We start from the raw sequence: 22,981 nt of genomic DNA, 5'->3' as shown, positions 1-22,981 counted from the left end.
TTTAAGAATGTTGATTCATAAACATTTAACTAACTTCTAACTTGCGACTTCTTAGATTTAATGCCACGATACAATAATTGTATCTAATTGTTAGACATTGTAGTCTCAAACGTTTTGGTACACGGACTAAACGTATTCACTACGAGTGAATTCGTTTAGTTGCGTTCCAAATCTAAATGACATGTGATATTTATGCTACTTTTCTGCGTAAAACGTTTTCAGTGTCAGTTGTTTACAAATATAGAATGGGCTTTCATGAAAATTGTGTTGTAGTTGGTGTAAAAGATTGTGGCATGGAAAGAGGACTTCAGTCACTACTGTGCAGTTGTTCGAGGATGTTGATGGAATAATCGACAGTGTGCCACAAGCTATCATGTCGGTGAAGGCCCGAACCGACCAAAAACATGATCTTGTGGCGGGATATAAATATCTCAAATCGACCCATCTCTCTCATTCTAAATTATAATTTGGAGCTTCGACTATACAAAAGACACACCAAGCACATGCCCTTTAATAACGACAATAATGCTGTTAAGAAATACTCAACAACATTGAAGTTTTATTTGCAATTAAAATTATGCCTTTATTTTTTTCAACAACAGGCCAACAATAAAAAAAAATTTTTTCTAAATTTGTATCCGATTGTTAAGTTTTTTTGGTGCGTTGAGTCCAAAAAGTAAAAAAATCACGCACCATTTTTTCACATTTGATTATACAGAATGTGTTAAATTTTGGCTGGAGTCGGAGTCGGAAAAATTGTACCGACCCCGACTCCAGTTTCTTCAAATCTTTCAAAGTTTCATAATTTTCATAAGGATTTTATAGATGTTATTCATTAAAATATTTTATGTTCTGTTAGTCTAAATCATAAGTATCAAACTCTAGCCCTCCAGTTGTTCTGAAAGCTGTAGGATATCCAGACACAATGGGAATTGTAGTTTGCAATAACTGGAGGACAAGTAGTTGACATGTTATTTTAAGGCCTTTAAAACAGTGATAAGCAATAGGGTATTTTGCTGCTTATCACTGAGAATCATAAATCACCTCCCTTGCGCTCTCCTCTACCATCCCTTAAACTTGATAACTTCATAATCCCCCAACTCCCGGCTTAAATTGTCTGACACTGCTGTATATTCTTAGTAAAAAGCTAGGCGTGCCACCACCAAGCACCAATGAGCTGCTCCACAAACAGAAAGACTGTAAGTATTCAATTAACTTTGTTTCTCTGGAGAGAGAGAGTATTTGAAAATTAGTGATTGAAGAAGCTGTTAAACAGAAGAACTTAAAAAGAAGAACTTGAGGGGGTACCCCCCTCTGATTTTAAATCTAAGCATTTTTACAAAAAATGATTATTGGCAACATGCTTATATTAAATTAAGAATAATGTACTAACTCTTTTTTAAAAAAATCAATATTGTTACCATGGTAACCACTAAATACCCCTAAAATGACCAAAAAATGACTTTACGCCGGCCAAAATACAAAGAAATAGGTTCATTTCCACCTTTCCATATTGAACCATAATGTTGTTATAAGGTAGGGCTATGATATGAGTGGAACAGATTTTTCATAACTTTTTCTCACCACCACAACAAGACGACCAAAGTTTAGGGTCAAATCTTTTATCATTTTATTGACCAAAAACTTTATTTTTTAAATTTAAATAAAATCCATTCCATTCATATCATAGAGTATGATATGGACAATGCTTCATGAAAATTTCATAAAAAAATATCATACCATTCTCCAAATATATTGGCCGGGGTCCACAAATTGCTTTTCTGAGAAAAACACGATTAAAGTAAAAACTTTAATTACAGTAATATTTTATTCATAAAATAGGTAAAAAAAAAAATCCAAATTTTCAAAATCCACCAGGTACATACAAGTCACCATCTTTTTCAATTATTTTGTCATTTTTTTTCAACTTCTTGGCACGTAATATTTGCCGTCTTGACTTATTATCAGGGTTTATTCGATATTCAGCATTTCTTTTTCTTTCATTATTTAATGCTTTGCATCCTGCAATCATATGAAAGCCTGGTTCCATGTTCAGTTCTTTAAAAATATCAAGTGATGCTTTTGCTCCAATATTAAAGTGAGCAACAGCATCATATACACCAATTTTTAATTGGGTAAGCGAAACAAATGTTTGTTTTGGTATACGGTCCCAAATCATTCTGTTAAACGATTCATTAGCATTTTGTGTTTTGCCATGCAAACATTTTTGTAACTCACTGTCTTCACTTAACTCTTCAAATATATATCTCACTTTCATAATAACGTCCATTGGTAAACCTGGTCCTGGCTTATATGTTGTTGTTTTATTTATTTTATCAGCATTGTATTTGCACCAGCTGTCTGAACCAGTAGGGCAGTGTGGAAAATGTAAGCTATTATTTTTTGATGAAGCCACATGAAATAGCGATGCTAATACTCCTGCCTTCATTTCCTTTAGGTTACCTGCATTTCTTCTGATTGCAACTCGTTTATTATATCTCTCACCTAATGAGAGTGTGGGACTACCACATTCTGGACACAGAAAAGAAATAAAAACAGAAACTAAAACAGCAACATCAATGATACGATAACCAGATATACAAGGTTTCAAAATAAGTGTATCTTCTAAGTCTTCAACTTTTTGAGACGAAGCTGACAAATTAAGTGAGTTTTCATTATTTTGTTCCAAAACACAAGTGCTGTTAGCATCATTTAGATTAATAGTTGGCAACTCAATACTAACATTATCAGAAGTACTATCAATTTTTACTGATTTGTCAAGATTTCCCATAAATCCTTTCCTTTTACGGTGAGTTTGTGTACGTTGCTTCACTCGACAATTTTTTCCCATTTTCATTAATAGAACTAAGCTGATAAAATAACACTATAACTGATTTAAATTGCCATACTTGAAGTAGCAACCTTTACAAAAATTCTAGAAAAATTCATAAAGAAGCTGTTCAAGCTTGTACATGACAATTTTAACCCACATTTGGGTTTAATTAAGGTAAAATGTAGGGTGTATAAAGGTAAACAAGTGCGTTGCTATGGCGTTGCTAGGGATATCACGTTGAGTTTATTTAAATAGACAAATTAAGATAGTTATAGGTTAAATTGTTACTTTTAAAACAATTTTTATAATCATACACAGGTAAAAGTAGTTAAAAACAATTTTTTTTTTTTTTTGAAAATTTTGAAATTTTAAGGGGGGATAGCCCCTTAATGAATCTCTCAAGGGACGCTTTGGCTTTCTTGACAGAGTGAACTATTTTGCAATCAATCTCTGATTTTTTTTTTTTTAAAAAAAAGGAAATAGTTACCAAGACACTGGCAGTAAAAGACACCAAAGTTAATCATACCAGCGAATTTCTCTAAATCTTAGTAGAAAAGATTCTTAAAGAATATGAACTTAAAGAAGAACAAGTTCTTTCTGTCCAACTGACAATACTTCGAACATGATTTTGACAAATTCATGTTATTAGCGGCTGCATAAGAGTTTATTGCATAACAAGAGTTCAGAAAAGTTGTTTGTTCAGAAATTGTTTTCTAATAAATATTGTTTAGAGCACAAAGTGGTTGGATCATTTGTATCATATTGATGAAATAGCCAATGTTAACATTTTACAACAGTAAATTTGTTGTTACAAATTGGTTACTTATGAAGAAGTCTGAGTCGGAAGTCGGTCCATGATAAAATCAAGGGTCGGAGTGGGAACAGCAGCTTACCGACTCCACAAAACTACTTTTGAGTAATTTATTAAACAAAAGCAAATACTGAATAAAACATTGTAAAGACTTGTTAATGTGATTTATTAGTGGCAATCACGTTCAAAGAACAACAAAATTACATCCGAGAAAAAGCTATGTAAAAAGGTTTGAACAAAAAAAGAAAAAAAATATGTTTAAAAAAAAAAACTAAAATAGAAAAAACCAGAGTACGGAATCAAAATTTTTGTATAGATTATTTGCCCGATTTAAAAAAATACAAATTGAGGTCATACTGTGAGATATCATAAAGCAGGTTGCGGTTTGAGAACCTAAGAGCACATTGATCTTTGTTTAAAAAGCTTCCGCAATATAATTTTTTATGAAGCAGTGAACAATAATAAATGCCTGTTAATAGAAATTTTCGACTAAAATTACAAACCAGTGTAGCGTATTATGGGTGAGTCCATATTCGAAAGGTGTAACCTTTATTCTAAAGAATGTAAGAATATTTTTTAGGGAAGTTGAATAAATCAATATGCTTCCGTTTTGATTATTTCTTTGATAGAAAGAGTTTCATGATTTAATATATTTATTTTATAGTAAAAATTCTTTACATAAACATTTCATTTTGTAAACATTCAATTTGCGGAGTAGGATTGGTATCAGCATTTCAAGTTTCAAGTTTTTCCAGAATCGTTCGGAAAAAAATAAACAATGTATCTTGCATGTTTTGCTTTAAATAGTATTTCATGCACATTTAATTTTCGAAAGATTCCAACCGTAAAAAATAAATTACGACCCATTCTTAAAAACACATAAAATTTTCATCTCTGAAAATAGCAACAACAAAATAATTATCGTGTCAAAAGGCACGAAGAATCTTCTTTAAAAAAAATCTTCTATGAAGGAACCTTTTATGAAAGCAATCTTATAACCACTTCAGAGCAGTCTTTAACCTGCAAAAAAAAAGAAAAAAAAAAAAAAAGGAAATGTTTATACATTTACGAACAACAATGTTTTATTATGATCATTGGCTACTCGAAACTAGATTCAATTTTTTAATGTATTACCTAAGCTACAAGAATTAGGTATAAGTTAATGAGTACAGAATTATTTTAAAAGTAAAATTGACGCGGAATCGACGGATAAAAACCTGAGATTGACTGAAAAAAACTTACCTTATTTAGATTTGTTTTATCTGAAACCGATTGAAGAAGATTCAAAGTTTCAAGAGATTTGGCGAAAGCTATGGTGTCATCACTATCACTTAACTAAAAAAAATCTACGATATACAGAACGGTGTTTCATGACTAAATTTTAACAAACAAAAAAATTACAATTTAAAGTAAAATTTACAAAAAAACAAATTTTTAGATGAATTTTTACTATTAAAAATCACAATAATTAGAATAGCAGAAAAATAATTTTATAAAATAAGATTTACCAAAGTTCCAAGAGCAACGATTATTCTAAAAAGCGCTTCACTGTCCATCTCTATTTTTAAAAACTAAAACGAATCAAAATGTTTTTATAATAAAAATTTAAAAAAGGTAACAGAACAAAATGTAATGAGTCAATCGATAAAAAAAAATTAAGAGAAAATAGAGCTTGTAAAACGGAATAAAAAAAAAAAGAAAGCTAAAATAAAGAGAATCAAGGCAAAAGAGAGAAAAACTTTTTTCCACACACGTTTATTTACTTCTCTTGACTCAATATAAATTTGTAAAATAACGTACGTTATTTATATATGTAGTAAGCTGCAAATAGACTTACGTTATTAATATATGTACAAAGTTGGACTTTATCTTCAAAAGACGATTTATTAAGGTGGCAGTAAATACAGCAGCTGAAATACAAATAACAAAAATCTTAGATTAATAACTTATATAATAGTATACATAATACTTATATACAATAATAATAAACATTTACCATTAATCAAATAATTGGACTTACTTCATAACAAAACTAGAGATAGATATACTGACGTTTTTGTTTGCCTGACGATAAAAACCCTCAAAACATTCTAAACTCTGAAAAAAAGATCAAATTCAACACAATTTAAATATTTTAAAAATCTAAATATCAAAAATTTAAATATTAAAAAAATTATAAAAATTTAAAACAACGAAAGACATAAAAGAAAAATATTCTCACTCTATTCTTTTTGTTAAAAACCATAGGAGCAGTGACCGGATGGGAAAAACCATTGGTTAATATTCTGAAGACTAGCATAATATAGTTAAATGAAGATGACCTAAAAACACAGAAAATTGTGAAGCAGCTACAAAGCTGCCTTAGAAGAATGAAAAAAGGTTTTTCCATAGTTTTCCAGAGGATAACAATTAAAAACAGCAATTCTTTCAAAACCAAAGCCACATTAAATGTTAAAAAGTTTTATAATTGATAAAAAAAACAAAAAAACAAACAAACAAAAAACAAAACCTAGTGATGTCCAGTAATTGGTCAAAAACAGTTTCTGTGAAAAGCAAAGCAGCTAACTTTTCATTCAGTATTAAGATCCTTAGTATGTCAAGAGCTGAAGAACAAAAAATATATAAAAAAAAAAAACCTTCACAAAACAGCTTTCACGCAGACTTGAAATTTTATTTACAAAAAAATTTTTTCACCTGGTAAGAGTTTATCGTGCGGCCACAACAAGAGCTTCATGACACTTGAAGAAACGTAATCAAAATTCTTGCTTTGTAGAATGTTACCTCCATTTAACAAGTTAGTTACAGAATCTGAACAAAAAAAAAAACAAAAAAAAAAACATTGATCAAGCACCATCATAAGATGCATATCAAACTATGTGAAAACAGAATCACAAAATATGTGATTTATTTAAAATACCAGCAAGCATTAAATCGGTATGATATTACAAACCAAGTAAAATAATAACTTTAAAAGCACAACATCGCATAACATCGTGAGTAATTATGCCTTGTTCATATTAACAAACTATTTAACTACATAACATAAACATGAATATTTACTAAATTAAATTTAATTGAAAGAAAGTTTTCAACAAAAACTTTTACCTTTTAATGTTTGTATTTCATTTGTATTTATTTTTATTTTCTAAAGATAACCAATCAAAATAATCAAAATTTATCTGCGATAAATATTTTATTTGTAAAAGAAATTTCCACAAATTGAAAAGAATAACCAACAACAACTGTTTGATTGCTATAATACCTACCTGGTCTACTTGCTCATTTAACTCGATTAACTTTGCAATTATGAGTTCTTCTTTTCCAATTGTAAACTTCAAATAACACTTCTATAAAAAAAGGGTAAAACAGAGAAAAAAAAAAAAAAAAAAAAAATTTTATACAATGACATGTAATAATATATAATAGAATGCATAATTACCTCAGGTATGTAAGGAGCCTTCTGCAATATCTATGAGATTAAGTAAATAATGTAAGTAAGTAAACATGTTTATAAAATAGTATATCATGTTTGTAAAATAGAATTATTTCATTAATAGCTTAAATATATCAAGATTTATAATTATAGTAGCATGTACAACTTTAGGGACAAAAATAAAAATATTGATTCTAAAGATTCAAAATGCATCAGAACAGAAGTTACCTTATTTGCAGAAAGTTGATGACCTAAAAAAAGTTAATTACAAAACAATTCAAACAACTTTTGAAAGATATCAAAGAATATCATCACAGTGGCTTTAACAACTCAATGACTTTTCTCTTTCTAAATTGCTGGCTTAAATTTAATGTGTCTAAATCTAACTGTTATCTTACAGAATAAAAAATCTAACTGTTATCTTACAGAATAAAAAATCTAACTGTTATCTTACAGAATAAAAAATCTAACTGTTATCTTACAGAATAAAAAATCTAACTGTTATCTTACAGAACAAAAAATCTAACTGTTATCTTACAGAATAAAAAATCTAACTGTTATCTTACAGAATAAAAAATCTAACTGTTATCTTACAGAACAAAAAATCTAACTGTTATCTTACAGAATAAAAAATCTAACTGTTATCTTACAGAATAAAAAATCTAACTGTTATCTTACAGAACAAAAAATCTAACTGTTATCTTACAGAATAAAAAATCTAACTGTTATCTTACAGAATAAAAAATCTAACTGTTATCTTACAGAACAAAAAATCTAACTGTTATCTTACAGAACAAAAAATCTAACTGTTATCTTACAGAATAAAAAATCTAACTGTTATCTTACAGAACAAAAAATCTAACTGTTATCTTACAGAATAAAAAATCTAACTGTTATCTTACAGAATAAAAAAGTATCAGAGATTAAACACAGTCAGAGAATAAAATTCAAAGTCGTGTTAATTTTTTCTGCAACTATAAAAAACAAGTGATCAAATCAAAAAATCAAATCAAAATGTTACTCCTAACTCTGTTAAGAACATTTTGGACAAAGGTTCACACACAGACACATACCAGTATTTGGATCATCATTCAATTTTGAAGATGCAGGAACATAACGAGCAGCTCCTAAACATATTTCTCTTACAAACAACTTTTAAAATGCTTAAAAGGATTTTTAAAAACCCCTTTTAAATCTAAATAATTCAATTACATCTTTGAGAAATATTTTTTTCTTGAAAAAAAAAAAAAAAAAAAAAAAATAAACAAAAACAATCTTTTAAAAGTAATTTTTAGAATACTTTTTAATGAAATCTATTGGAAGTTGCAAATATGCAAATCATTTCTAGAACCTGGATAATTATATATTTTCTTAAACTACATCAGCCTCTTCTCTGTTTCAAACACACAATAAACAAGGCTCAAAATCTATACCTTGCTATGAATTATGGGAAGGTTGTATTCTAATTGAATATGGGAGCATTTCTTTTGATAGCAGTTTAGCATATTTTGTAATTGAAACAGGTTTTCCAAACAAATCTCCAGAACCTTTGTAAAGAGTTTTGTTTTTTTACAAAAGCTTTCAAGTGCAATTCCCTGCAAAAAAAAAGCAGGGCAAACATTGCACTTGAATGATTGTTTACTTCAAACTAAAAATTATTCCAGAACTTTTTTTTGCTGAGTTAATAAGTTTAAAGAATGGAGCACAATAACGGCCTTAATTTCAACTTAAGACTTTTTAGTAGCAAGGTGACCCTTAACACATTTTGAAAACAACACAATAAAGAAATTTACCTGTAAATGGATCAATTCCATTGTTTACAGTACTAGAAGAGTTTGCTGTAGGAATATACCGCCCTGCTCCTAAACAAAAATTTTATAAGAATACTTAGCGAACAAAAATTTGTAAGAAATTAACAAAAACATTTAATTTGAATATAAAAATACCATAAAAAAGCATAAGTCAACTTATTGAATCACTTACCAGTGAATGGATCTACAAATTGACTATTATCCATGCCAAGTGTCACACCTTTGGTATTTTTAACAATAAAGTTTGCAACTTGATCAAGAAACATAGGGCTAATGTCATTTTCCTCTAGAAAGTTATGAGCAGCTACCCAAGGATCATCTATGTAAAAGAAAGCTTATGAACATTATATTTACAAGTAATCTTTATGTTCCTATATTACTTAAACTGATTGACATGAAAAGGTATTTTATCAATAAACAAAAGCCCATCAAATAATTCTTAAAAACCATTCTTTAAAAATTTGTACCTGTTATATTGAATGGAAGCTTTAATGGTGGCTTCCCTTCTTCAATGTCAACATCAAATAGATAGTCATAATCCTTAGAGGAAGGTTCAGAAATAGTAGCATGGCAAATGAATTAATTTTTGTACAACTTTACTGTGATATTTCACTGCATGCTATATTCAAATCTTCATTAAAAGGACCACTGAAGTTGAAAATAAAAATGCAAATCCTCTTTGAAGTTAAAATAAGGATGAGCATTTTCAAACATATTAGGAAAATAAAGAGGTGGCAATCAATCTAATGAGTGGGTTGTTTAGACAACACATACTTTGCCTTTATAAGAAACTTTATTTCCAGTTCTTTTTGAACCTTCTTCACCAGCTGCACCAGTGACTTCACCAATCTCAAAAGTTGAAGAAAAATCATTTTAAAACTGAAAAAATATTTCATAATGGTATATATTGGTACATAAAACAACAAGAATAATAAGAAGATTAACAACAACAACAATCACAAAAATATTGTAACAGTAATAAAAAAATCACCTTCAGCCATCGGTTGTTTGCTTCATCCCACTAAAAGTAAAATTTATAAAAATTTGCAATTTTTTAGTTAATAAGATTAAATGTTAATTAAATATAAACCATTTTGATGAAATACCTGATGTGCTTCAACTACTCCATTCCTCTTGATTAATCTTGTCTGGTCTTTTTTCAGCCCTAAAAAGAAAATAGACAAAATTACTTGAATAACAAAAAAATCAGTGCTGCCAAATTTAATTTCACAGAATTTTTTCTCCGCTAATTGTTCCTTTATTGGTTCCTATAAAACACTTGAGATAATTGAGTGCCTAATAATACTCAACTGATACTATCCTACTTTGAGTGGAAAAGCCAATCTTGAATTTAAAAATAAACAATCAAAACGTCGAAACAAAATGGTTGAAGTTTTTTTAACAGAATAAAACTATAGTAATCTGTTTAAAGTTTAGATTTCTGGTGTTACAATATCATACAATAATGTCAAAGAAATATTGTAACATATTTAGTAAATGTATGAACTAGTTCTTTTTTTACTTAAACACATTTGCAACCATCGAAAGGTCAAAAGAAACTAATCCAACAAATCTGGCTTTATTTTTATATAAAAAATTTGTCCTGAATCCTCAAACAAACATTTTGTAAATGATTAACAGAGTGAATCTTAAGAGTGTGATCAACAGTTTTGGAGCAAGATGAAATAGATTCCACTTTTAAATAAGGTATATGAAATGAGACAAACAACATTCAAAATGAATGTTGTTTAATGAAACTCTAGTATTTAGTAATTAAAACAATAATTTTGCAATATGAAAACAAAACTGCTGCTAGTTATATTACCCATTATAAACTTTTAAAAAATATCCAGTTATTAGACGTTCTAACTACACTGCGACCATTTTCTATAGACGCATGTAGAACTTAGCGGATTTACAGTGTTACAGTGGTAATAAAATTGTTCTAACGGTACTTTTGAATAAGTATATGTAAGAAAACAATGATCCATTATGCATCTGATTATTAATTGTCTTGATTGTATTAAAATAATAAAATTTTTATTATTAACGTGGCAATTTTCTATAGACGCACTAAAGTTTTTATGAGTTTTGTCGCAAACTTCTTATATTCTGTAGTATTTTTTATTTTGTGAGTCGAAATTAAGTTGAACTTAACCAAATGCCGAAAGGAAAGGTCCTTACCAATATTGAAAAAGGTCAAATAATGGCTTATCATCGAGAAAAAGTTCCAAAACGAGAAATTACTAGAAGATTGAAGAGATCACGTTATCCGTAATTTCTTGAAAAATCCAACAGATTATGCAACAATCAAGAGAAAACCAAAGAAATCTAAGATTTCAGACCGTGAAAAACACAGAATTGTTCGACTCGCATCAAATTCATCGAAAAGTTTGAAAACAATTAAGTCAGATTTGGGTTTAAATGTTTGCAAGGAGACGATTAGGAAAGTTCTAAAGACAGCCCACATATTGTACGATCAAAAATGAATAAAGCACCAAATTTTGAAGCCCGTTCACAAACAGAAACAGATGGAATTCGCCCGCAAAAACATGGCTCGTGATTGGGAACAACAAAGAAATTTTAGATTAAATTCTCATGAATGCGTAAGATGTCTAAATAACTGAATACTTTTGTTTTCAATACTAGGTGATTTTTTCGGACGAGAAAAAGTTTATTCTTGACGGGCCTGATGGTTTTAGTGACTACTGACGTGATTTGAGGAGAGAACCCAAATATTTTTCGACAAGGAATTTTGGTGGTGGATCTTTGATGGTTTGGCTTGGGTTTTGTGCAACAGGAAAGTTAAATTTAGCATTTACATCTTGCAAAATGAAAAGTTCTGAATACATTGATGTGCTAAAATTATGTTTGATTCCATTTTAAAACAAATATCGACACAAAAAGTTTGTTTTTCAACAAGACAACGCCAGGATTCACACTAGTAACGAGACTAAAGCTTGGTTTGAAGCTAAAGAAATTGTGCAAATGTGGTGGCCTGCTCGCAGTCCAGATTTGAATCCTGTTGAAAACATCTGGGGAATCATTGTAAGACGTATCTATGCTGACCAGAAGCAATATAACTCTGAAGCAGAGCTAAAAGCAGCGGTATCAGAATGCTGGGAGGATATGGAGCCGAAAGTGCTGGAAAACTTGGTGGGAAGTATGCCAAAACAAATTTATCAAGTAATTGAGCGCAAAGGAGGTCCAATCCAGTACTAAAAATGTGATAAAAATATTTTTTTTGATAGTTTTGTTAAAAAATGTGAACTGTGTCTATAGAAAATAGTCAGCTATCTTTTGAATTTAATGCATTTATGATTGACCTCTTTTCAAATTTGATATAATTTTTTGATGATTTTCATTATTTTTTGATACTTTATTTATAATTTATTGAAATACATTATAAAAATAAAGTTAAGTACGTTTTTAAGACATAATCCACATGCGTCTATAGAAAATGGTCGCAGTGTACTAAACAAGTATTACCTGGCTGTAAAAGAATTTCTGGCCCAGGAAGCTGATCAATTTTTATATCTCCAAGATTTAGACTACAAAGTTAAATCATATACATACATACATACATACATACATACATACATACATACATACATACATACATACATACATACAATACATACATGGTGCTGAAAACGTTCTGGCTATTTTGCCTTTTGCCATTTTTGGTATTGGTATGTATTATTAGTAACTCATTTTGATTTCATTAGATTCTATGTGAAATTTTGATTCAAAAAAAGTGTTCTTGATTTGTTTATTTTCAGTTGTGATTATGTTATAGATTGCAAAAATCAATTGTTGAGTTGCACAAGGCAGGGATGCGGGCAGCTGACATTGCTTGAACAATGGGCTCAAGGAGCAAACCATCACATCAAAGTGAAAGGTTACAAGAAGGACTGCGGACACAAGAAGGACTGCGGACCATCCTCGAAGCAGCCATCTAAAACAGCAACCACTCCGGAGAACATCAACAAGATGTGATAACCAAGGACTGGGAGCTGGCGCATTTTGCTGTTTTCTGGCTTTTAAGGCAAAAAGGTCTGGCCGCCTAATTCCCCGGATCTTAACCCAATAGACTACTCTGTCTGGTCCATCCTGGAGGAAAAAATCTTGGGAACACAATATGCCACACAGAAAGCACTCAATATGGGCATTGTCGAAAATATTCCAAAGCATTTAAAAAAATGTATTGAGGCTGATGGAGACAATTTTGAGCATTTGTTGTGATTTTTTTTGTTTATGGTAATTTTTATTGCTCTAATAAACTTTGTTATTTCTAGAGTTGAATTATTTTGTTATTTATACAGTATTTTTGTGCTGTTGAAATTTGTGGAAAAATTGCCAGAACTTTTTCTGCACCCTGTACATTATATATATATATATATATATATATATATATATATATATATATATATATATATATATATATATATATATATATAAAATTATTTATTGATATTAAACAGGTACTTTTGGTAAATGTACAATAACAACTTTGATAAACAAATATTTTTTTTTTACTTTGCTGCAGCAGGGATTGCTTGATTTGCAACTTCTTCTTCAAATAGCTAAACATTCAAATATAAGGTAAATATTCTTATGCTCATTAATTAGTGAAAGGTTTATAATTACAATTTTATGTGGTTTGAGTATAAAGTATTCTATTTTTTTAAACGTAAAAGGATTGAGATATCCTTCATGAAAGAGAAATCACTAAAAAACTTATATTTAAAAAGATCATCTATAAATCACTAAAAGTCTAATATCTACTATCTACTGGCTAAGAAAAAGACTTAAAGTGTACTGGGGTACAAGGGTACAGTGATTTACTTAACACAACTCACATAATACTACCAGGGAATCAATAACAACTGTTAAATAATACTAGTGGAAATATAGGCAGAGCTTGGTAAATAATTCTGAGGCTGAGGGAGTAAAGGAGTTATACACTATCATTTTGGAATACACTCAATAATTAGATAAGTGTAGAATTGACCAACAACTCATCTGCATTTTACTATTTCAGTAAGTGCAAGTCCATAATGCATGCCAGAGAACGCCTTCACTACATAATCTTTTAACAATTTTTCTTCTTCATTAGTGAAAACCTGTCAGCATTTGGAGTTAGGTGTTTAACTTAACTAAGTCTAATTTTTTGGGACAAAATTACTTTGCAAAAATGACCAATCTAAAATTGTGATAATGATTGTAAATAATAATGGCTGACATATGAGCATATAAAATGAAAACAATATGATGAACAAAATCCTAATCTTTTAGAAAATGTATTTAACTGCATAGAATTTATTTAAACATGCGAATTACAAAAATAACATTGCAGTAAACTAGAACAGTGAAAAACAGCCAGCTTTTAATTACACTCTCAATCTGTCAAGCCTAGTGACTGTCACACAATGACTACTCCTCTACTTCAGTCTGTCAACCTCAATGTCTGTCACTTAATGACAACTACACTACTTTCGTCATTGTTTTCATCCATTTTCATAAAAATTGGCCTAGCAGTAGGAAAGATTGGTCTTCCAGTGATGATGGACTAGCCTTAGAAGAAATTTTTCTGCTTGTCATTTTTTGTAATGGAGGAATTGTATTACAACATAATAACCACAGTATACATTTGAGGCATTTTGGAGACTTGACAGAAATCAGACGGTGAAGGTTTTCCACCATCTGTCTCTTCACATCCAAATCTGTTGTCATCAAATAAAGATAAGCCAACCAAAATTTTGAAAATGAATTTATTTAAACCAAATATTATTATATCAACAGCATTTCACCATATTTTGGGTAGAACCAAGATGCCATCTTGATGTTTAGACGCACAAAGTAACAAACTGTCACCTGTTTCCTAGGAACACTTAGTGATGTCACTGTGATCTAAGTTTCCTGTGTTATTTGCAGCTATTGTTAAAAATGTCACGAACTTTTTTTCCAAAATACTAACAAAGTTCTTCAACCAGCAGTAGATCATTGAGTGATGCCATCATAGGCAGAGGGTCTTCATGCCAGAACTTTACTTAGACAAGGCTCACAAAAAGTGCCAACTCCATATTGTGTTTTTCACAAGCAGTTAAAGTGAAAAGCTGAAAAGGAAACTTTTAATACTAGAGATTGGTTTAGACATTGTGAATGCACCTGATTTTTAAAAGAAAACTTATATTTTTTCCATAGTTTCTGCACCATTATAAAACAAAGTTTCAAAAATTTCTAATAGTCATCCCTTAGGTCAGACTTCCATTGGTGATTGGAAATTCATCATCTGTGCTCAAATATTAGAGGTTTGTGCACCAAACATCAGAGGCTGCATGATGAGACATCAATTTCTTGCTATGATGAGAAACTGTTTATACTCTTCATTTTAATGGCTCTTAATAGATCATTCCTTCCAACATTAAAAAAGAGAAGTGGGCTTAAAATCCTTCCTGGTCAGCCTGATCCTTATTTGTTTCTCTCTTTTTTTTTTTTTTAAATTGATATCATGAAGTTTTATTAGGATTCACACTTCTAAACAAATTCTCAGAGTTTGAACTTAGGCTCAGGCCAAATTTTTCAAATAACAAAGACTTATTAAATATTTTTCAACTTTACCTTAATAATATCTGGATGAGCATAGTGGCTTTCATCGCATGTAAACACACGCACCATTCCATCACTAAGTAAAAATTTCTTATGCAAAAATAGAAATTAAAAAAGTTAATTAAGAATTTTAGGGCTGAACTTACATAGATTTATTTCTTTGTTATCTACAATAACAAAAAATAAATAAAACTTAACACATCAAAGATAGTTATTTACCTACTTCCAGCAACCACATCCCCATTGTTCAAAACAGCAACTGACCATACAGACTGACAAGGTAGAATTATTGTTTGCACACAACATCCTCCTGTAAGAAAAAAAGGATTATGGCTCAATGAGGGGACTTTTTTTGAAATGGTTTCTAAAAAAAGTAACACAAAATTTCTATTTTCGAAAAATAATTTCATTTTTTTAAAATATACACATTTTTAATGTTTTTCTTTAACTTTTACCTTTCCATATTTTAACAGATCGGTCTTCACCAGAAGAGACAAAATCTCCATCACTTCCAGGAAAAACTGAAATGCTAAGTAATGAAATATAAAAAAAAAACTCTAAAAATATGTCAAGTATTTGGACCACAAACAAAAAAGAGACAATTGGCATTCTAATAAATGATATTTGATAGCATTAAACTAGCAAACATCACTTAATTGAATGCCAATAACCACTCCTATCGGCACCCACTGCATTTAGTAGATGCTGTACTAGCATTTTCACTAAGTAAAATATTAAGTAAAACCTTTCATTACATCTTTTTAATAAATTTTAAGATTAAGTTTTAAATTGCTTAACATGATTAAATAATAACAAATAATAAATAAAGATTTAATACATAAGAATATAAACTTCAAATAAAATAAAGTTTTATGAAGCTGAATAACAAGCTGAATAACAAACTGAATAACAAGCTTACAAATTTAATAACAAACCTATAGACATAATTAGTATGTTCTTCAAAAACCTGGAGACATTCCCCAGTCAACAACCATTTTCGGATTGATCTAGTTCAGTAAAATATTTGTATGAAATTTTAGTTTGTGTGAAGATATGATACTTTGAGACATTGCAAATATTAAATGCCAAACATTTATCATAAAAATGTCACAACTGTAGTTTACCTGATATTCATACTTATTTCACAAGAGAATAAATATATTGTAAATATTTACGTTTTACGTTTTCTAAAATAGAAATTCCATTTAACTAAGAAACTTAGGATAAATCATACAAGTACTTTATTGAGCCTTTCTTCCATCTCCTGCATATTATGCATTTTATTAGGGTTTTTAATAAAACTGTACAAATAAATTTATATTACATAGAAGAATGACAACTCACCCATCATTTGAGCACGAAAGAAAACTCTCAACACTGAGAGCAACAACATCTCGCACACAATCTGTATGACCGACAAATGTTTTTTCACATTTTCCAGCCCTCCACATTTTAATCGTTTTATCAGAAGAACCTAGACCATAGTTTTAATTATTTTAAACATATTTCATATCATACATGATGCAAATCAAGATAAAAATTTGTAACCTGTTAAAATTAGTCCCAACTCTGTAACAGCATCAATGCCCCATACTGCACCTTCATGCCCAGTTAGTGTCATTGCTACTGCACCATTAATCCAAACTTTAGCTGTTCTAAAACAATAATTTTTATTATTTACCATGATATGTAAGTCAACTCAGTGAATAAGCTGATTCCCAATTTTTAATATTAATAATAAAGAGAAACTTAATGATTTATAACAATTGCAAGCCAAGTGGTGTTAGTCCATTTTTATCTGATTTCATCCTTTCATTTTTAAAACAGAAACAAATGCTTGTAAAGTTAAATCTAATCATAAAAAGTTACTTTTTTTTAAAAAAAAAAAAACATTTAAAAAATTTTCTTCATTCTGTTCTTTTCACTACTTTCACAATAAAAAAAAAAAATCTGCTTACTGCTCGTGAGTTACTCAATTGTCTTGTGTGTTAATTATCATAGCTATATGCTTATAAGTCACTCAATTATCATAATATACAAAAAAAGTCTTTGATGCTACAATTTTTGTTATCAGCCATTACTTTTATTTTTTTTTCCAAAGGGCATCATCTTCTATGCCTCTCGAATTTGGAATTTTTTAAAATAACTTCATTATAACTGCTCCTAAAATTTTATCTCATGTTTCTTTTATCCAGAGAAATTATTGATATAGAGACTGCTCTTTTAATCCATTAATTTGCATACTTTTTCCTCCTGAAATACATCCCAATTATAAAATTTGCATTCAAATTGATTACCTCTAATCATCTAAGTTACTTACTTTTGCTGCAGTGTGTCTATGAATGATATATTTAGACATTCATTAAGTGGTTGACAATGCTGATGTGTATTTTTACTATATCAATATTGCACATACTGATATAGTTAAAATACACTGGCCTTTTTCAACATGATAGTTCACCAAAAAGATAAAAATCCCAAGCCATTCATAATACCTATTTTTTCTATCTAGAACATTAATTACAACACCATTTGGATAATTTTTACTCTTTAGCAAAAGTTTTTGCCTAACTTCTATAAATGGTTTTAATTATGTCCCATAAGCCTGGTAAGACTACAGCAAATTTTTTTTTCTCTTGTAATATTTATTTTATTTAAAACCACTGAATATGATAATGGTTTTTATTCACCATTTGTGCTAAACTTTTTTGAATTTGACATTTCAAATCATACAAAAATGCATAGAAACACCTCTTATATAACAATAACTATAACGATGACAATAACAACAACAACAACTACATATAATAACAAGCACAATATTTTTAGTTTTATTTCAGCTTGCCTTTGATTTAGCTCAAGTGCATTTCAGTTTTTTCAATTTAGGAACTTTTCAATCATTTTTCCTTAGATGGTGTCCATTTACTTGGTTGAAATAACCACATGATTTCTTTTTGAATCTATTCTCACTTTCTCATTTGCATATTTTTTACTTTCATGCACCCAAACAAACATATTAAAGATTCAATATGATGAGAGTAAAATTTCTTTTTAAATGTTTTTTGTATAATTTAAATGCTTTTTGTATAATTTAAACTAAAGGTACTGCAGTTTAAGTGCAGCTCAATCAAATTATTTTCAATTAAGTGATAAACAAGAAGTTTTAAGATAATAAAATACTGCTAATGAATGCAAATTAACTCTAATAAAAATGGCTGATCTATAGTTAAGTCTAGTAAAAATGGCTGATGTATCAGACTGTAAAATAAATCTTTTAGAAATTGGATTTTTTAAAACTATATTAAAAAAAGTCAATGATTTTTCATATTTAAGCACTTCATATTAGATTTTAAATAAAACAAAGATTCATAAGGCGAAGTTAAATGACCTATTTACAGGAAACCTGACTTTTAGTTAGATGATCAATAAGAACTTTTTTATATTTATCCAAAAATCACAACACATTTAAAATGTAGAGAGTATAAAAAAATATTGTTTTAAAATCATAAATCTTCTTTAACTTTTGAAGTCTAAAAAAATTTTAAAAATTTTATAAATTTTTGAGTCTTTTTTGCATATAACATATTGCCACTGTGATACTCCAATGACTATGAAGAAAGCTGAAGAAACACTGTGAGAGTATGAAGAAAATGTTATGGACACGCAGGCTAACTAAATGATACAACTTGCATCACATTCAAAATGATCAAAAAGTTTTTAAAAAAATAAGATTTCTTATCAATAAATTAAGTATATTGCTTAATACTTTGCTCTAAAAACATTTAAAAAGTCCTTTTGATTATAAAACTTCTACAGTTGTTACTTGAGTTATTTAAATATTACTTTTACTAACAAACTACATAACTAAAATACCACATACATTATATAACTAACATACCATATGTACTATATAACTTATATACCACTTGACCATATGTACTACATAACTAATATACCACTTGAATTATCTAAGTATTATTTTTACTAATAAACTATAAAACTAACATAAATAACTATTGTAAAAAATTGTTATGTTTAGTTTTTTCCAAAATTAATTCTGGTTAATGAAGCAAAATTCAATTTAAATTGAATCATTTTATGACTTGTTTTTTATGACTTATAAAAGCTCAATAGAGAATGAAAAATATTTCTTTTCTATGTAGAACAAAAAGTTGAAATGGATTCTTGTTATTAGTTAAAACTTAATAAAAATTAGTAATAAAACATTAAACAAAGTGTAAACCAGAAATACACTAAATACAAAAAACGAGAACAAGAGATACCCATTTATAAATAATATTAAACTAATTCAGATTTTACAAGTTAGCTGGTACTTGATGTTTGATGTGCTGCAGCCTAATATATATGGATACACTCAATGTCTCTTTTAATATGTCTAAGAGGCATAATTACACAGATCTTTTAAGTTACAGTCCATTTTGAACCAGATTACTCCACACAACACAAAAAAAAGTTTTTTTTAATTTAAAGTTATTTGGAAAATCTGATTCTCAGTGATAATAGCTATTACACATGGCAACTTTCTCCAAGATGTCATGAATATTTTTTTATGTTTTTTTGCCATTTGTTGCACCTTGATTTTTCATCACAATTTGAAAAAACAAAAAACTAAATATGAACGTAAGTGCTCATCATGATCCTTTTAAAAGCTAGTAAATTTAATTTCATTAAGTCAACAATACTATGCTGGGATAACTTATGCAAAATGTGTTGGTGTAACAAACTCACAAGGAAGTTGCTTCTCAAATTTCCAAAATATTAACATTACATTATTCTGGTCCAACAAAGATGCACACCAACATTTTATAAACCTTATCTACTTTTCTAAAACTTTCTCAATAAAAATTCTGTTAAAAATGTTTGAAATCATAAAGTTTAACATTAACTTACTTATCCCATGATCCTGATAGAAGCATTCCATATTTCCCAGCAGTCAAACAGCATACTGCCCCAGTATGACCTTCAAGCCTTAAAACAGGTTCTGCAATCAAATGAAGAGATTATTCTCAATTTTACATTATTCTGTATTTTCTATCAGGTTCAAAAATAATTTAAAAAAAATAAAAAAGTAAATTAAAAAGTAAAATAAACAAAGGCAAGGCTTTTTTTATTGGCTTATCGACCTGTTCTTTTATTGGCAGATCATAACTTGCAGTCACCAACATTTTTTTCATGAGAATTTCAATATAATAAAAGGGAAAAAATAAACTTTATTTCCCAGAAAATATAAAAGTTTAAAGTTTCCTACAAATAACAAATAACTAACATTTAGTAATTGGTTTTGGCCAAAAATGATTGAAAATCTAGATTCTAAGACTCCCTTCTCAGATTATAAGATTGCAAATCTAACTTAAAATAAACTTAGAATATAACTTAGAATAAATTAAAAGAAAGAAATTCTTAAAATCTGGATATTACATAGATAAGAATATCATACCCAGAGAATCAAAATCAAATACAAGGATAAGCTTGTCGTTTCCTCCAGTAGCAACCAAACCTTTAACACATAGAAAAATAACAATCAAAACAGCAACTACAGCATCTTTATCAGATTAGCAGATCCAAACAGGATAACCAGACACTGATCATGGGATTATCAAGAATAGCCAAATAAATAGCATATATAACCACTTACCATGTGGGTATTTTTCTGAGGCTGGTAGAGTACATACAGATGCAACAAAATTTGAATGCCCCAAAAAAACATGTCTTTGAGTAAAACTATTTGTTTCATTGTCAGGAACCCATAATCTACAACTTTGATCACGAGACACACTTAAAATACCTCCCATTGGAAATAATGATGGAATAACAGCTCGAACATCAGCTTTGTGTCCAAAAAGTGAATTTTTCAACTTATATGCCATATTTTTATACTTTAAAAAAGTCAAATTTTAAGCTCATAAAATTTAAAACTTTTTGGCATTTACCACATCTGTATATAGCAAAAATACTTATTTTTTTTCTATAAACAGTTATGTGGTAATTACTAAAACAAAAGCCAACATAAATTTGATGCAGACAATATTTGAACTGTTTTTAAGCAATTTTGGAATTTTAGTTATTGTTTTCCTTATAAAAAATTTACGAGTAAAATCTAGGACTTATAGTGCTTTGTGACAGCATTGAAATAATCAGAATGATATGGTTATAACAAGTGTCCATTAGTGCAAGGATGATTCTAAACTTCTTAATGGCTTATGGTGACAGTTCTTTTTTAAAACAATTGAATTTTATTACTGATGAGTAATAAAATTAAATTTTAAATTTGATTGCAACTAATTAGTCAGAAATTTGAGCAAGCAAGTATCAACCAACAAATTACTTTCTGATTTCTGTAAATTTTTCAGTTAATATTTTAACTAAGTTAATATATGTAATAATTTCAGTAAAAATAAAATGTCACTAACCTGATCACTTTTTTATTAAAATCCTTGGGTTCTCAAAATTTAAAATTTACTAGGAATATTTTCAATATATTCGTGCTAGAAAAAGATAACCATTAAGGCTGATTATTTCCACAGTTGTTTAAACAAAGTTCCAAAAGAGTTTAAGGTGAGTCTAGCAATGACTTAAAATATTAGGAAGAGCAAACAGGACATTAAATTAGATGCCAAGAGTGAGGAAGTATTAAAATGACAGACTATTGCTGAAGCTTAAAACTTAACAGTTTAAGCAATTTGCATTCAAGTTGATTACAGAAACAAGAATTTTTATAATAAAATTTGACTTTCTCATCATAGTTTGCAAATTTTTTGAAAACTGTACATTTCAAAAAAAAAAAAAAAAAAAAAAACAAGCAATTTTTAAATTTAGTGCCACAGAATTAAAATGATTTGCATTTTCTTACACTACTTTAAAATTATTTTTTGTCGACTAGTGTAACCAATCACAAACGTTGTAATATTTTGTATTCAGTTTAGAAGAGTGTGTGTATACATAAGCCATCTTTCTTTCTAAACTTCGTTTATCATCTTACCATTTTGTATTATTCGCATTATTTACTTAAATATCTATCTATTGATAAAAGTATACTTAAAAATCCCATTGAATAAAGTTAGTGCAACAATTTTATTCCTTAAAGATGAAATGTTGCTTTATAATACTTATCAACACTGTAGGCATTAAGAATCGTTACAAATGGTGACTGTTATACGTTAAAAAATTAGCGAAAAGTTAGTGTGTTACGGTTTGCGCTCGCTGTTGACATAAGCCAAAGTTCAAAATCTGAGACTACCTGTCAAGCTTTTTTATTTGGTCTCTTAATAACATTTTATTTAAAAAAAAACAAGTCTGGCTAATATAACTTTGTTTTATACAAAACTTAAAATTTTAGGTTTTTTGCCATAAATTCGTATAAATTTATTTATATCTTTTTTCAAATATTTTAGAAATAATAAAATAGTTTAAAAAATATTATTTGTTTTCAAAATTCATTCAACAAGTACAAAACGAGTAGA

At 28.8% G+C, this 22,981-nt stretch overlaps 1 protein-coding gene across 6 annotated transcripts; it reads right to left on the bottom strand.

Moving 5' to 3' along the window:
• Positions 1–4,427: 4,427 nt before the first annotated feature.
• Positions 4,428–22,070, bottom strand: LOC145181438 (phospholipase A-2-activating protein-like). Of its 6 annotated transcripts, none has more exons than XR_016456143.1 (32): positions 21,932–22,070; positions 21,157–21,397; positions 20,959–21,018; positions 20,412–20,502; positions 17,049–17,155; positions 16,845–16,974; positions 16,436–16,507; positions 15,956–16,029; positions 15,720–15,810; positions 15,513–15,576; positions 13,428–13,474; positions 12,378–12,439; positions 9,995–10,053; positions 9,880–9,909; positions 9,663–9,737; positions 9,356–9,428; positions 9,061–9,207; positions 8,871–8,939; positions 8,511–8,672; positions 8,151–8,204; positions 7,306–7,328; positions 7,084–7,113; positions 6,911–6,991; positions 6,750–6,789; positions 6,339–6,452; positions 6,154–6,247; positions 5,866–5,965; positions 5,665–5,741; positions 5,482–5,554; positions 5,153–5,215; positions 4,887–4,979; positions 4,428–4,664 (listed from the first exon to the last, which is right to left on the bottom strand). XR_016456143.1 is itself a non-coding variant. In XM_090099498.1 (31 exons), the coding sequence occupies exons 2-31, from the start codon at positions 21,386–21,388 to the stop codon at positions 4,623–4,625; spliced, it is 2,367 nt and encodes a 788-aa protein (XP_089955624.1). In that variant the 5' UTR covers positions 21,389–21,397; positions 21,932–22,070; the 3' UTR covers positions 4,428–4,622. The 6 variants fall into 6 exon arrangements, 1 of the variants encoding a protein (XP_089955624.1); XR_016456142.1 differs by having other exon boundaries at positions 8,511–8,624; XR_016456145.1 differs by lacking the exon at positions 8,511–8,672 and having other exon boundaries at positions 7,306–7,631; positions 7,969–8,204; positions 9,356–9,536.
• Between the last annotated feature and the right edge of the window lie 911 nt (positions 22,071–22,981).

The sequence above is a fragment of the Hydra viridissima genome, unplaced genomic scaffold (assembly GCF_058129835.1).
Source record: "Hydra viridissima isolate aposymbiotic clone 2 unplaced genomic scaffold, HvirCarnegie_v1 scaffold_10, whole genome shotgun sequence".
NCBI lineage: Eukaryota > Metazoa > Cnidaria > Hydrozoa > Anthoathecata > Hydridae > Hydra > Hydra viridissima.
The sequence above is the reverse complement of the archived record's forward strand: the minus strand, read 5'-3'. Positions and strand labels throughout refer to the sequence as shown.